Here is a 16,541-nt window from a genome sequence, read left to right on the forward strand (position 1 = left end):
AGCCAACATTCATTTTCCCCTGCTGAGTGCTGCTCAGTTGGTGCTTTTTGAAAGCGCAGCTCTTTTTTTCAGGTATCTAAAGTGTAAGCTGAGCTCTTTTGAAAATCCATCACCAAATGTTTCACATACGTATGGTTTTGCTGATATTCTCCTTCTCCTCTTGCATGTTAGGCAGAACAATCAGCCTAAAACTATTAGCAAAGTACATACATGTTCGGGTTTTGTACGCAACTCCATCAATCTAGGAAAGAAAAATTCCCTGAAGCACTAGGGTGGCAGTGGGTTGATCAAAAAAGTAGAGCACCACTCCAGATTTTCTGGATACTCGCTGCAGAGCTTTTCTTCTCTTAAGAGTATCTACCACAACTCAATATCCTTGAGTGCCTCATTGATTTGTAAGGAAAGCAAGAGAGAGAAGAAAAACACATTTCTGGTTTCAATCCATTAGGTGCTCACCAGGGGATCTAGTCTATTTTTCTGAAGCTTGAATTCTCTTGAATATGGAGCCACTGGGCAAAAGCCAGGGGATTCCTCAAGGATGGGAAAAAGTGCTGCATGGTCTTTCGTCTCCACAAAGACGGACTGAAAGCCTAATCCAGGACACAGCTCCCAAGCCAGATGCTCCCCTGGTGTAAAACCAGTAGAGCTCCACTGAGGTCAGTGGGACCATGTTGATTTATGCCAGCTCAGTGCTCCCATGAGCATAAACAGCAGCACCAGTCCCGCAGGAGGAAACGTACTGTATTTTATATACAATACATTTTATTCAAAGGCCACCTTATATATTGCAAGGGCAGTGACAAAACTTTCCCCAAAGTACCTGAAGAAGGTAAGACTTTAATTCCCATTTTCAGACATGACTTCCACAATGTGGCATGCTCCCACACAGCCAAGTCCCTTCTCCAGCCAGGACTTCATGTTGCCGAAGAACTCAATCTAAAGCAGTGATGGCAAAAGCCAATTTAAATGCCTTTTCCCAAAACTGGGGGCACAAAACAGCCAGTTTTTACACAAAATCAAGCTTCTGTACCAAAGGGTTACAAAGCTACTGAACATAAAAAGCTCCAGCATAGCTTAGCTCATCTAACCACGACCAGCTGATGGTTTCCCTGGGGTCAGCTCAGCAGGAGGGAGCTACAGGGCTTTGTGAGGGGCTGGATGGATGCTAGGAAATGTGCCGTTCCCCCCCAAGGCAAGGCGCATCTGAGACCCTGCGAAGAAGCAAGCAACCGGCACTGGCAATCTGGAGCCGAGAGACCCTACTCCAGATGTTCAGTTTGTGTGCGCTATACTGGCAGCAGCGTGGGCGCTCCTGGAGGGCATGGAGGAGACACATGTGCGTGCACATCTCCCTGCGTTCAAATCCCACAGCGACAAGACTTTTAGTCCCCTTTTAGGGAGAGATCTCCCCTTTTTACACTTCTTTTGTCTGCGGTTGAAAATGGCAATAAGCAGGAATTCAAAACACATGCTAACGCAGTATTAGGGAGCTGACCTAAGCTGACCAAAAAGCTAAGGAAATAAAGGCGCAATCGGTGTCGGCTCATTCCAGACAGCCCATGTACAGCTGCAAGCACACTGCTCCAACGCCCCAGCCTGTCAGGAAATTTCTGAAGGACAAGAGTATCCCCGCAACCGCAATCTCCTCCATTGGCAAGGGTTGAATTCAGGGTCTTCACGTTGTAAGAAATATATTTAAAACATTTTATTTACAAACAGAACTACTAATACACCATGGACCAGTTTGCCGAACACAGTGTAGACTAGGACTGGATTGCCACATAAAATACAAGCCCCTCACCACCCATTTCGTCATGCAAAAGAGCCGGGTTCCTGAAAGATCGCCGTGGCCAACAGCCGTCAGCCTGCCCACAGATATTTTGTATTTCATTTCCCATCCAGGCCAGATTTCACCATTCTTCATCATGTGCTGTGACTCTACAACTGACCATACAGATGGGGGCCACTCACGGATTAAGTTAGTCATCAGTTCAAGTGAGGAGGAGGAAGAAGAACCTCAAAGACCTTCAGAAGACACTACAGAAAGGAATCCACTTGCTAGGGACTTTTGCTTGAAATGAAGACCTTTATTTTTTAAGAGTTCATCTGCTCTTACTCATTATTCTCATCCTTTGTTATTACGACATGAGAATTGGGTCACTGAGAAGCATATGCAGCATCGCAGTCCCAGCACTGAGATTTCAGGCTAAGAATAAGCATCTAGAGCAGGTGAACTCTTAAATGTTCTTCATCCAGGTAGAGCTTTTAATAAATAATTCTTTTTATTTTATAAGAAAAAAAGTACAATGCAAGGCAACACAGCACAGATTATTACAAATATTCAGAGCTCTCTTCATCTAATAACAAACAACAGAGTGTCCTGAGATTCAGTGAGTACAGATCTTTCAAAAGATACAGTACGTAGTCCACATTTTGTTAGTAATTGGTCCAGTCAAGGGTCAGACTGAAACTCAAGTCATTGTTCTATCTATTCTTGAGTACTGTCCTGGTAAAGTTATTCTTGCAGGGTATTGAAAGAGCTCCAGACACACTCAAAGTCACTAGGTGGTCCACAAGTTTAAAGAGCAGGTCTGGTCCACTGGAAAGGTTTCCTTCAAGTCTGATATCCAGTTGGAAAGAGGGGGTGGAGGGTGAGGCTCCACTTTTCACAAGGTGATTCGTCCCTTTGCAAGAATTAGAGCTAAATGTAGAAATCACTCTTTGTTTGAATACATACATTTTCAGGACTTTTTGCTTAAGCAGGCAGAGCTCAGGACTTGGGGCGATATTCACTGTGTTTAGGTTTTATATCTTCGATTTTCAGAAATTTGTCACTAGCGCTATTCTTTTCCAGAATATAAGCATCAAGCCATCAGTTTGAAAGAAGCAGGGTGGTAACTGGGATTTTGGGTTGTGTGCATAGCGGGACACATCAGGACTTCCAACCCACTGAGCTTCTCACCCAAGACAGGCCCGATTTTCAAAAGGTGCTGAACATCTACCATCTCCACCAGGTCCCATAAAGAGGCCACAACCTGGGCACCAACAGACACTTGTAACATCAGAATATCATGGCCATCCTCTTTCATTCCTCTAATCATTTTTTTTTCAGTAGACTGTAGGAATTCTTTACTTTCATCACATTTTTTTTCTGCTTTTATCCAGTTTTTCTAATTTTTTCTGTTTAATTTCCACATCCATCCCCTAGGTAGTTTGAATTTAGGGAATATTGTTTTGGATGGCATTTGAAGGCAACCTCTTAAATTGTAAGGAATGTTTTACTGATGTCATTTGGGGAAAGCAAGCTACTTTCCAAATGTTCAGATCTTCTTTTTACCTGATCCCCCCAAGTCCCAGCTCTGGAATATATTGAACAGTTGCCTATATTAAAAATGACAAGGAACATTTAACCTGAATTCTCATTTGCAGGGTACAAAATGCTTTTGTTCTTCCTTTTCATGCGGAGAAAAATAAAAACCTCTACAAAAACAAAACCCCCAAATATATTAACCTTTAAAGAACTTCACATGTTCCAAGGTTATTTCTTCCCCTGAGTCTCTCTGGAGAACCTGGGAGGACCTAAGATGAGCCCCCCCACAAGTCAGATAAGCATTTGTTGATTTTAAGGGCAACCTGCTAGTTTACACCAGCCTGAGCCTACGGTCCAAGTCCTAAAAACTCTAGGATACCCTTCCTCTTAAGCCTCTGAAGTTTATGGTGGTTCATCTGATTTTAAGAGCTGAGTCTTTTGTGCTTTTTAATGTGTCTGAGAGGTATCACAGAGGCCCTGTTTTTGTATTTTTGTCTGGCTTTTTAATGAATCTTCCCCAATTTTCCCCAAAGCAGACCTGAGCAGGGCCAAGGCCTCTGGCTGAACCACAAACACAGTGCAAACATCCGAGGCAGAGCTGTTGGAGAAGCATGATGCCTTGCATGAGCATCTCTGCCTAAGGCACTCTGGATCCTCTAGATTTTATTTGCTGACATGTATTACTACCCAGCTGGAGCCAGCTCAGAAAAATGGACATAGCTACCTCAAAAATCAGCAGAGCTTTGCTAAATTTCCCAGGTGGAAAGGGTGGATGAGCCCAGCTGGAGATAGTCCCAGGGTTTGCTCATAGCCCTGGGAAGATGAGCAAAGCCACGCTGAACACTACATATACTATAATACATACACAATGTATTGGGACCCTGAGGAGAGGGTCAGAGCATCTCTGGCAGCTATAATCTGATTTAAAGACTTCTAAAACAACTTGCCTTTCTGGCTAGAACTGCACGGATAATGGATTTCTTGGTTCACTGCCAACCTGAAAAATGGTTTTCAAATAGTTTTTGGTTGGCTTGAAATGATTTTTGGAGGGATGTTCTTGAAATTTCTGGACTGCTGGAGGGTAAATATATAGAAGTATTTAAAATCTGACATGGAATTAAGCAGATCATTTCATAATCTCGCTTTAAGGATTTTAATTTAAAAAATCTGAGTAAGTGAAGTTTCATTTTAGGAATGTATGTTCTTTGACCTTTCTTTTGTTCTGATATAAGCCAGCCAGTGAAATATCACATGGATTCAGAGAATATTTTAGTCCCAAAGCCTCCGTCCTTTTTTCTAAAAAAAAAAAAAAAAAAAAAAAAAAAGTGGGTGTATTTCTTAAATGCTTTTCCAGAAGCCCTGCTGTGGGTAACCACTTTCAGCAACCAGAAACTGAGGAACCGCTCTCGATGAAGGAAGGGTTTCTTCCAAAAAAGGACTCTTTTTCCAAAGTTGTCCATGAGGCAAGGAAGAAAAGAGGAGGAGGAGGAGGAGGAAACACAAGAGAGACGGGGAAGAACTCAAACAATAAAAAGTAAGAAAAGAATAAAAAGAGGGAGAAGGCAAAGCCAGAAGAGGGTAAAAAGAGGGTAAAAAGACAAAGAGGCAGCAGGAGGAAGCAGGGAACGGATTAAAAGAAAGATTGTGGCTGAAAACAGAAGCAAAGAGGGGACAAATTCAAATGCAACGAGAACAAGTGAAGAAAGCAGTGGCTCTGAGATGAGTAATGTGGCTAATGAGTTGAGAGCTGGCCTGTTGAGATTTTACACCAAAAACCAGTGGCTATTTGGCATGGTTGTAATAGATCCTTCTATTGCAAATTACATACATGCAACCTAAGGAATCCTTAATAGCGTCATTTTATGAAGCCCTGCATTTTGTGTGATTTTGAAGAAATGCAGCTGAGCCTCCCGAGGGAGAGGTTAGGGAGCTCTCGTTTTGGCCGCACACTAGGAAGAGAGATGCTAGGACAGTGGGTAGAGCTGCGTGACCAAGTGAACCTCTAATTTATTGGTGAATGCAAAAAATAGAAGTGAAAAACGCTTAATAATTTGGGGTTGAACCAAAGCATTTCCCCTTTGATATGAGCATTTCTTTTAGAGCTCTTAAAATATTCACAGAAAATTCTTTCTTTCCTTAATCCTCTGCTCTGCATCTGTAGGCACGCTGGCCATCTGGTTGCACTGGCCTGCTTGTGATCGGAGGACCTCTTCCAAGGCAGCCCCAAGCACAGAGCCTAATCCTTCCCACTCTGCCTCAACGCTTGCGCTAACCCGAGCTCGAGCTAACCCAGCTGGAAATGCAGACTCCATGCTAAGCTCAAATAAGCGGCAGGAAGAAAGTATGGACGTGACTACCCAAATGACGTGGGTGATTAAAGGGAGAGCATAACAAACCAGCAGCCCCAAGGCGTTTTTACCAAGTCATGCAGTGCTGTCGCCCCGACCGCCAGCACATGCGTGTGAAAATGTGGAGGGCACAACGGGTGCTGTGAGCCTGGCCCTGCTGCCAGGGCTGCCACCGTCAGAGCTGCTGGCCCGACGCCTTCAGCAGAAGAGCTGGCTCCCTGGTAGGACTTGAGCCTTGCCTGCAATACTCTGGCTAACGAATAACTGATCAAAGCTGGGTCCGATCCTGTTGATGCGAAAGGCACCTCACGCTTGCCTTAAGCCTGCACTAAATTTGAAGGAAGAGCCTAGGCCAGGGAGCTGTGGTTTTGCTGATGCCCTTGCGCAGGCGTCAGCTGTGTCTAGGTTTATTTCCAACGGTCAGACTAGCATTGAATCCCGTTACCTTCCACTGGGCTGAGTGTCCACTCAGCCTTGGGTAAATCTGGGCGATCTCTGAAACCAGCTAGTGTAAAGCCAGTACAGCTCAGAGGGGTCTCTAGAAAACACGTATTAACTAGTAGTTTTTTTTTTTTTAATTTTGTCAAGACCTCACATAATCAACTACTCTTATGTAGCAGGACAGCTTGTCAATTATTCAAACCCAAGCATTAATTTCTTTGAGCAAAGGAGCCAAGGTGCTGGCTGTCAATGCACTGATGGTAAGCTCTGGTCTTGCCTGCACTTGTTATCATCAATACGGATGCTAAAAGAGCATGCTTCCCTGGAAACTGCTGACTGCAAACGAGTAATGCTTTCCTTTCTGGAGCCGCCTCCCTGCTTATTTTCAAATGTTTTGTCTCTCCCCACTCCCAATTCCCATAAATGAGGTGAAAACGATCTGGAAACTACTCACTCTAAGGTCACCTGAGCCACAGCGTCCATCGAACTGTATCCGTTCTCCATGAAGATCTCTGTGTATCGTCCCATTTTGATAGCTTCCAGCCACTCAGCCACTGACCTGTAGGCACCGCTCCCCACTGGACTGTGTTCTACTAACAAATTTGATACTCTAGGAATAAAAGCAAAAACAACAGAGAAGCAAACAAAATCAGTATCAAGAGATACTCAACACAACTTGGTCATTTACATTTTTATGTGATGGAGATGGCTCTTTTTCTGCATTCTCCAGTGATTACTGCAGCCCAGATCCTCCCACCCAGCTCATGGCGAGTGGTAATTACTGCACCTCATCAGTAGCTGTTGCTTAACCCTGCAAATACAGCTCAACCAAAATGAGGTGGAAGGAACTAGCCCCTTGATAAGTCCCACAAGGGATTTTCCAAAGTTTTCAGTTTTACTGTTACTTTCAGATAGGCCAATGTAAAAGCTTTCAAAACCTCTGCTTCATGAGCAAAACATAAATGATTACGGAGGATGAGTTGGCAAGACTTTGCAAAATCTCTAACATTCCTCTTCACCTGTACTTTTGTCCACTTTCTCTGGTCCACAACATGAGCAAAAAGAGGTGGCCTCAGCAGCGGTCAGGGTTAGCGTCCTTCACTGTCACCTCTTGTACATGAGGCGACTCTTTCCACACCGCTTCCCCCAATCCCTCCTACTTCAAGGACCTCAGCTTTGCTTCTATTTGCTCCATTTTCCTCCTGCCTTAAAGCTAATAATTAACTTCAGACAGCCCAGAGCCTGGAAGCCAAAACTCAAATTACATTTCCCAGCAGCGACTGTCAACGGCGGGCTGCTGCTAACACTTCGGGGCCGGCTCCTGCCAAGTCAGGCTGGGTTTCCTGATGTGGCCAGCAACGAGCAAGTCCTGCAGAGAGCAGCAGCGCTCCAAGCCAAACACCAGGCTGGAAGCGAGCTTCACGGTTTAGCCCAAGAACGGAAGGGAAACTCCCGCTCCATACCCTGGTTCAAACCCCACCACGGCAACTGCTGACCCGTTCAATAATGCCACCCACGGAAGAAATAGTTCAGGCATAGAGTAACCCTTCACCGCAGCAGAAATACTAACATAATACATGGTGCAAAGGACCCCTGTTGTATACACGTCCACTGCTCTTCTAGTAATGTACTGGGAGCACAGGGGCTTGCCCAAGGTTGGCCAGGTGGACAGAGAAAGACACTGGCTTTGGCCCCTGCTTCGTGCCCTAGGACACAAAGCTAACCTTAGCCTTGCACCAAGATTATTACCCACTGGAAAACATGTTTGTTGGATCAGCCTCCAACTGTGAGAATTAGACTTAAAAGATTTGCAGCTGGAAGGAGAGCCAGGATATTATTTTAGCACTTCAGGAATCGTTGTGTATTTTATGATCACATTAGTATTATTTGTTTATTTAATAGTGATGCTGAAGGGTCCAATAAAACGTGAATACTTGCAGTACCAAGAGCATAATGGCTTCCCATAACATTTTATACACATGAGGAATTCAAAACTCCTAAGTAATCATAATGAGAAGTAGATTTTCATCACTAATGTCATGAGGTACCTACTGATATGCACCCGCTGTAATGTAGAGAGTGATTTCCTCCCTTATTTGCATTAACGAGAATTTCCATAAAGAATACATTACATATATAAAAGAAAGTCCTTTACAGCTGTTGTATGTTGAAATAATGCTTCATTTGGAAACACTGTGTTCTGGGTATGGCATTCTATGATTAAAGAAACAGTCACAAAAACCTGGCTGTTCAGGTGCTCCATCTCCATCCAAAATACCCAGCGCAACATGGAAGAGGAGCAGTTTGGAACTGGGTAGACCTGTACATGCAATACAATATCAACAAAGTGCTCAGCAACTCAAGGAAATGGTTTTCTGCCTATTTTCGTCTTTTCTAGAATAATCGTTTGGTAGAGCAGTACATCAACCACAATGTAGCATGCCTTCAAAATGACTGTTCTGAACTGAAAATAAAAGAGAAACATCACATATTTTCTGCTATCATAAACCTTTTCCTGCAGGTTTGCTGGGACTGACATTACAACTAATTGCTAATAAGATTCATTCTTCAATTGCTTCTTCAGATGGTTAATGATGCATACGAAATAGCCCAAGGAATCAGATCTATTTTGTATTTAAAAATGAAATGTACAGGGGTTTTATGTCTCTTCTCTGCCAGTGCATTAGACACCATGCACAGGGACATGATACTCGACCCCAGCTGGAAGGTAGAGCTTCTTCCTTTGCGCATGGGATTCTTTGAGATAGCTCACCTCCAGGCTTCGCAACCACAGGCACTTGAGGATCGCAGAGAAAAGCTGTGGCTCCGCTCCTGGGAAAGGAGGAAGCTGGCATGGGACGTGCGGTCTGGCAGCAACAGGGGAGATGGACTACATGCTGCTACGCAAGGCTCACTTGAGAAGTGGGGATGCGACGGGTCTAGCCGCACCTGGTAAATCTGCTTTGGTCCACGTGGCCTGCGTAACCTTGTCTTAACAACTGTACCTCGTTCTTGTTAAAGTGCTGTCAGTATAACGATTTGTGTCTTTTTTTTCCTCCTCTGAGAATAAACCTTTCTGAAGTGCCAGAGCCTCACCCAGCGTTAATTAGTGGAATACCACTGACATCAGTGAAGCAGCAGTGATTTATACACATCGCTCCTTCATGACGCTGTGAGGAATCAAGTGATTAGTGACACACTTGTCTCAGCAGTGCGTGTTTACACCATGGAGAAAAAAACCTCTCCAAAACTCTGGTATGGTGCAAAGAACAGTACTACAACTCACTGAAAAATATGAATCCTTATTTTTCCCCAAGTGCAGTTTTATTCCTTGACCATGTTTACCTTACTCATAGCTGTGTAGCTCTTGAGATTCATGTTTAATTGCACACCGGCTGCTCTGTTCACTTAATGTGGTTTAGGAAATCATTTGGGTACAATTCTTTGGGAACCACACAGATCCTCTCGTATTTATGAAGACTGCCAGAGCTGGAGGTGACGGCTAACAGGACTGGGCATAGTTGTGGAGGGATGTGCTTGGACTTCTGTGAGCTTTGCACATCCAAAGTTTCCCCAAGAGGCTCTGCTATTCATATAAGCAGGGTAAAGTGAACAGGGAGGTAATCTGAGCAGTGGTCACCGTATACTTCATAGGCTCAGTCGTGTTCTCTCTAACCCTGGGGTAAGAGCAGAGACAGCTTTATCACAGACCTATAAATACCTCTCCAACTCCAGTTTCTGAAAGACAAGCCACAATCATTTTCCTTGTGGCAGCAGCACTGCATTTATAAAATAACTGGATTGCTCACCTGTCTGCCAATTTAAACACAAAGAGTTGATTTGGGAAAACTCCCCTGGACATAATGAAGCTCGAGGAACATCCACACAAGGATCTGAGCCAATCAAATAGTAAGTGGTAATTCTACACCAGGGGCTATTCAGACAAGAATCTCACTTTTGAGAAATGTCTCTAGCCTGAATTTGTACCTGCTCGATGCATTAACCAATGTCTTCAAGCTGCTTGGGTTACGGATGAGCTTGTCCAACATGCTGACAATTTCGTCAAACTTGGGCCTGCTGTTGCGGTCTTTCTGCCAGCAGTCGAGCATCAGCTGGTAGAGAGCAGCAGGGCAGTCCATGGGACTTGGCAGGCGATAGCCTTCCTCCACAGCTTTAATCACCTACGGGAGACAAAACACAAGGCTGCTGGGTTGTGTTTCTTCCTCTCACCTTTTTTTCCCCAAATGTAAAGTGATGTAATTGGGGAACTTACAGGCCAGCAATAAGCTTACGAACAACTCTCTCCCCTCTGCACACAAGAAACAAACCCAGCAAACCCCCTTATCTTTCACATATGGGATGAATAATTATGGATGGGTTGAATAATTAATTTCCAGACACTGAAAAAACGCATATAGCGAGCCAAGGTATGGTGTAACGGGTGGGCCAGGTCTCAGGCTGCGCAGGTTCAAGGCTCGGCTGAGGTTTGCAGGTTATACCAGGTAACCTCCTAAGCCCGCTGCAGTCTGCAAACAGCAGCCTATGGGGCTTCCCAGCAGTGCCTTGGAGTACAGCAATTTTGTTTATTCAGTTGTTGGCCTCTTTTTAAATGAAAAGGCATGTGCTAGACCACAAATTTGTATTACAGTAATAAAAGTCTGACTGTATCTCAGAAGAGACTTTGAATGCTAATTGATGGATGGATTCAAGGCTGAGGCAGAGTAACCATCTCATATATCATTCAATACTGTCTGGGTCTAGTTTTGTCTTAGTGTGTCCACATTTCTGCCAACAATTTAAAATGTCAGCACAAGAGTATGCAAATTAAAAACAGGGGAGGGTTGTTGCACTGATTTCAAACACAAACTATCGATGCCTCTACAGCTAAAACAACTGGTACGCACATGTGCTGCTTGTGTTTTTGAAGCAAAAATGAATAAACAAGAGCAGAAATAAATAAAGCCACTTGCTTTCCCCATTTTTTGACAGATTTACGAGAGAGCTCAGAGCCTAAGAGTTCCCATTTTAAACTTTTAATACTTTTCAGGAGAACACAGCTCTCATTTCAGGCCAGGAGGACACGTGCGCATGCCAAGAGCCTCAGAAATCCTCCACACCCTCCGCTCCACGACTCACTGACCCAAAGGAGCTGCAAGCAGTTCTTGTTGATGGTGAATGCCATGTGGGAAACCACAGCATTTCACTGTTTTGACTCCAAAGATGGCCTCAGATGCCATTCATTCTAGGCACTGTCTCACTTCTGCTTTGAAAACACCCTGTTTTCAAGAAGGCTCTGCGGTTAGCCTGCTAAGTTGTTTTCTTGACCCAGAGCTCTTTAACTCCTTGACGGGCAGTACTGTAAGAGCCACCTCAGGCTGACACTGTCTTTCAGAAGGCTCCAAAATTCAGGACCCTCATATCTGACTTTCAAATCATCCTTCACTGCACGGACTTTTTTTTGCCAAGTTGGTAGTCCTAGGAAGGAGCAGAGCTGACTGAGCAGGAGCAGCAGGAATTTCCTACGTCCTAAGGGCATATGTGGTAGAGGAGACACTGTGTGACACTTTGCTGTCTCCTCAAAGAGTACTGAGCACATTTGAAGATCTGAGACCAACAGTGCTTCAAGGGAGACGCATCTAAAGCCAGGAGGTGCCAGCAGGAATATCCTCGCAGATTTCGCCTCTCAGTGGAGCAGTTGCACCATTTTCTACCCAGCCTCTGCAAGATTGCAAAGTAGTCTTTTCTACAACATAGCTTATGCTCACATCCTTAAAAAAGCAGGCCCACCATACCATGCTCCCTTCACATCATGCTTCAGCTGATCCCTAAGCCCAAATTTGCAGCTGCCATATAAAAAACGTCAGTGTAGCACAGCTACGAGAACATTATCTATCTGCCATGTCCACATATGTATTTTTTACAATAAGGGATCATCTTCCAGCTTCAGCAGAAAGAAAATAGCAGCAAGATGCGTACCAGACCATCTGGCACCAGCTCAGATTATCTGAACTACATCTGCAATGGAGTTATGTATGTTTTATATTCCTGGCAGTAACATCCCAATCAATAGCGTTAACTCAATTTACAGGATGTCGTTCGTTCTGGTGATACAATGTAAATGCTATCAACATACTGCAAGGAGCTGGGATGCTGAAATATACTCCTGTATCTCAAGGTGCCTTGGGGGTCTGGCTGTAATGGAAGTAAAAGAATGAAACAGCAACGATCACTGGTGGCAACCGCAATAGCTAGAAAATAAGAAAACGGCACATTTACTTTTTCTGATCATTGGAGCACGCTGCTTTGGAAGATCTGAGGAGCAAAATGTTGCAGCTAGTAGGAGACAGTTTCTCTCTTGCCCTTTTCTGGACAAGCACTCTTCACTTATGGGATTGGGGTGACTGAATGTGGGATGTCTGCCAGAGGATGAGCTGAGACAGTCTCTTCCAGTAAGCCAAAGTAACACTTTTAAACCGCAGTTTTCATAAAACCACCACTCTGAAGACTGAAATGCGACCATTATGACAATTTAACTTACCAACCTGTGTAACAGAGGCCACAAAATTCCACTCAACAATTCCTACATCAGAGCCCTATCGTGTGCTTCAGCCAAAGGATATTTTTAGAAAGCCATCTAGGAACCATGGTGCCTTTTCAGCTTGGTTTGCAGTCTTTGGAGCTGTAACAGTGCCTGCCCTGCTGCGCTGTACCTCCTCTAAGACTGGCATGAGCAATCTGCCCGAATCATGAGGAGCACAGCTTTGCCCACCACCGACTATACCTGCGAGCGCTGTGCTTTAACTGCAAGCCGCACAACTGAAACTGGTGGGCGATGGAGCCTGACGTTCCCGTGAGCAGAGCACCACAGCTCTCCACACAAACCCCGGCATGAAATCTAACACTGCTCGTTTTTCTGCCAAAACGAGGAGGCAATGGAAGAAGAAGGGGCCCCGAGGACATGAAGGAGGAAGGCATAAATTACATGAGAAATATTTCTGTGCCACAAGGCTTAAGTTTCCTAGGCTGCTATCGCCCAGGCAGTTGCCAGCTCTGGATATGACAAGCAGAGAGATGATCCAAGCGAAGTCTGATCAGCAACTGCTGCTCATAAAAGATCTCACCATTCTCTGCTTTCTGCTCCTAAAGAAACCAGTCCTTCAGCCACTTCTCCTCAGATAAGTGTGAAATGCACCCATCGCCCCACAGAATAGAGTTTGGGTTTTTTTGGAGCTGATGTGAAAGGTGGAGATGTTTAAAGCCTTACTATCCAGACAAGGACTTCTCTGGCCACCGAGTGTTAGCTCACTGGCACCAGCCCGAACCTTAGTCTGACATTTACTGAACAATATTTGTGTTATGCTCTCGCATCAGCGTTAAAAATAGCTACAGAGCTCCGTGTGACCAGAAAAGCGTGGCTCTAAACTGCTGTGTTCTCCGCATGGGGCAGAAAGTCTCTGTCCAGGATTGAGATAAGCCCCTGCTTAGACGTACGCTGCTTTACTGAGCTCCTTGCAAAGGTGACAGCAGGGAGCACTAACACAGACTCAAAGGTCTCTGCAGCGGACACGGCAAAGCACGGGAGCAGAAAAAGGAGTAAAACTGCTCTCGAGGCTGGCAACGCAAGGACGCCTGAAAGCCGGATCCCAGCGCTGCCAGGTTGGACCGCAACCACTAGACTACATCACCCAGCTGGGAAACAAGCCCCCACCACGACTCTCGCAGTTTCTGCTTTCCAGGACAGCAGGGGTTCGTACATGCACTTGAAACGCTGCCAGTTATGAGCAACTATCCCCCGGCAGACCTTTGCCAGCAGACACAAGAGGGACAGGCTCCAGCTCTGACCGCGTTAGCGCAGCTCCAGCCGTCTGCCGGGGGAAGTAGGCTTGCCTCCGTGCACACACGTTTCCCTCTGCGCAAAGCCTGCTCTGGGCTGCTGCAAAAGAGAGCATCGACAGGAGCACTGGTCTTCTCTGGCTCGAGCAAAGCCATTTTTATAGCGGCTTTCCTTCTAAAGAGGAGGGCAGTCTCTGTCCTGGGCCTGTCCCTCTGCCTGCAGAACCAGCGCTAAGCCCCCGGGACCCCGTCGCACAGCAGCCCTCGCCCGTGCTTACGTCTTGGTTCGTCATTTCCCAGTACGGTCTCTCGCCGTAGGACATCACCTCCCACATCACTATGCCGTAGCTCCAGACATCGCTGGCCGACGTGAACTTGCGGAAGGCGATCGCTTCGGGGGCCGTCCATCGGATGGGGATTTTCCCTCCCTGTGATTCAAAGGAAAAAAGTAAAAAAAAAGGCAGATTGGAGAGGAGGGCAGAGAACATGCAAAAGAGGACGAAACAATACTTTCTCGAGCACCGAGGGATGCTGTTTTCTCGCTGGAAAGAGACATCGAATTTTAAAGTAAATCTGTTTGACAGCATGGGGCCCCTTTCCACATTATCTCAGCCCATAAGCATTTGTAGGCTGCCTACTAATTGGCCGTCCTGAAGGTTTGTTGTTTGAATTCTGTTTGAATGCCGGGACACGCATAGGATCAACATCTCAATTACGTTGCACTGGCTGGTAGGGGAATACGGCTCCTCGCTTTCCGAGAGCAAACGGAGGGAGCAACAGACAGCTCTGAACCGGGGGAAGGCTTTGATCTAATGAGAGCTTCATGCAAATTGCCGGAGAAGGAGCACTTTTCTTTTTCTTTTTTTTCTTTTTTTTTTTTTTATTTTGAGGCCTTGATCCTGCAGCTGGTGCTATGCGGCAGGCACAAGGATGAGCGGGTGCAACGTCCAGCCTGCCTGGCCTCCGCTGCAGGGCTGGCACTGATGCCACCTCCCTCTGAGCTCCGTGGTTTAGCCTTTGCAGAGAGCTGTCAAATATGCTTTGCTATTTCCCTTCCCCTCTTCTAGTGCTTTAGAAATCAAACCTCAAACCAGCCCTGGGAGGGTTCAGGGGAGAAGGAGAGTTTGGATGAAGAAATACTTTTGTCATTGGGTTGAGAGTCGTCTCCCTTGATTATTATATCAAAATATGTTTTACTGTGAAGTCCTTTCCTCCCAGTGCCAAGCTAAATATTGGGAAGTATCTCTGAATCCCCTGTTAGAGTGTTTGCTGATGGAAAAAAGATAAAACTTGGAAAACATATAAAAAGCAAATTAACAAACCAAAAAAAAAAAGCCCCTTTTTCAATAGCTATTTATTCACAGGCTCATCAGCGCATACCTTCAGTGAGGGGCCACGTTCTCAGTGGTGCCAACTAGCACGTGGCAGCAGGTCATGGCCGCAAGCAGGGCTTGCCTTTCCCCAACTGCCAAACCCCTGTGCCAAACCTGCCCCGCGCTAGCGTCGGGACGCGTGGCCTTCATGCCCATGAAGCCCGGGATCCTGCCGCAGCGCAAGGGATGGATTCTCGAGGCTGCCACAGCTCCCTTCTGATGTCGGGGAGAAACTGCAGGGGCAAAGGTGCTTCCTTAGCAATGAGCCTTGGGTGTTTAGACATGTTTCAAAAAGGCTAAGCCGATCAGGAGACCGTGGCTTAGATCTCTGCATACGTACCTAAGCAAAGCACCTGTTCCTCTGGTATTCACCTTGGTGAATCCTCTGGTTCCACCTTTTCTCCCTCTGGTATTTGCCAAGGGAAGAGAATGGAGCTGGGAACGTAGTGCTTTTTGAAAGCTGGCTGTGTGACTCAGGTGCTCAGCGTGGACTGAATCACTGTGAGAGTGCCATTAAATCCTGCTTTGTTTGGCCATCCCCAGTGCAAAGTTGCAGGTATTTTGCAGAATTAATCTGACAACAATTAACTGATAACATCTGGCCAAAATCCTCACGCACACAGTTTGAGGGCTTTGCATTCACAGCAAACCTCTTTGCTAAAGAGCCTAAATATCAAATGTGACAGGGATTATGTTTTTCTTGAGCTCAACCAGTTCATAATCCCCATAACTCACCCTGGTAGTATATGCTGCTTCGGGGTCATCTTCTAGGACCCTGGAGAGCCCAAAGTCGGACACTTTGCAGACCAAGTTGCTGTTTATGAGGATATTCCTGGCAGCGAGATCTCTGTGCACGTACCCCATGTCAGACAGGTACTTCATCCCAGATGCGATGCCTCGCAGCATCCCAACCAGCTGAATGACTGTGAACTGCCCATCGTTCTTCTGCAAAAGCAAGGGAGATGTTCGATCGGCTGAGAGCCCCAGCACCTTCAGCACGGTGTGCGCGCAGAAAGGCAAAGAGACACGTCTCCGGGGAAGAAAAACAGGGAAATTAATATTTCATTACTCTCCTGCTCTGACCAGGAAGCTTTTGAAAGTCTCATTGTTTGGAGGAGGCTCCCTAGAGACAAAGCTAAGGAAATATAGTTCTTTTAACTGGTGATCAAGGAGCGAGCTGTTCTCACTGGTGAGTGATGAAGAGACTGCTACTAGGAGCAAACAGGTGTAGTTGTG

The 16,541-nt window shown here is 45.7% G+C and overlaps 1 protein-coding gene across 7 annotated transcripts in view; it reads right to left on the bottom strand.

Annotated features, from left to right (window-relative positions):
* The window catches only part of EPHA5 (EPH receptor A5), a 165,982-nt gene that overhangs the window by 2,580 nt on the left and 146,861 nt on the right, over positions 1-16,541 (bottom strand). For 5 of the 7 annotated variants that reach the window (XM_062574426.1, XM_062574423.1, XM_062574425.1 and 2 more), the window contains 4 exons: positions 16,041-16,250; positions 14,211-14,360; positions 10,087-10,280; positions 6,554-6,709 (listed from right to left, as the gene is read on the bottom strand). In XM_062574426.1, the coding sequence (XP_062430410.1) occupies positions 6,554-6,709; positions 10,087-10,280; positions 14,211-14,360; positions 16,041-16,250 (710 nt within the window). Of the gene's footprint in view, positions 1-2,518; positions 2,685-6,553; positions 6,710-10,086; positions 10,281-14,210; positions 14,361-16,040; positions 16,251-16,541 lie in introns of those variants that run through there. The other 2 variants (XM_062574421.1, XM_062574419.1) reach the window with 1 other exon arrangement.

This window comes from Rhea pennata, chromosome 4 (genome assembly GCF_028389875.1).
Source record: "Rhea pennata isolate bPtePen1 chromosome 4, bPtePen1.pri, whole genome shotgun sequence".
Classification (NCBI taxonomy): domain Eukaryota; kingdom Metazoa; phylum Chordata; class Aves; order Rheiformes; family Rheidae; genus Rhea; species Rhea pennata.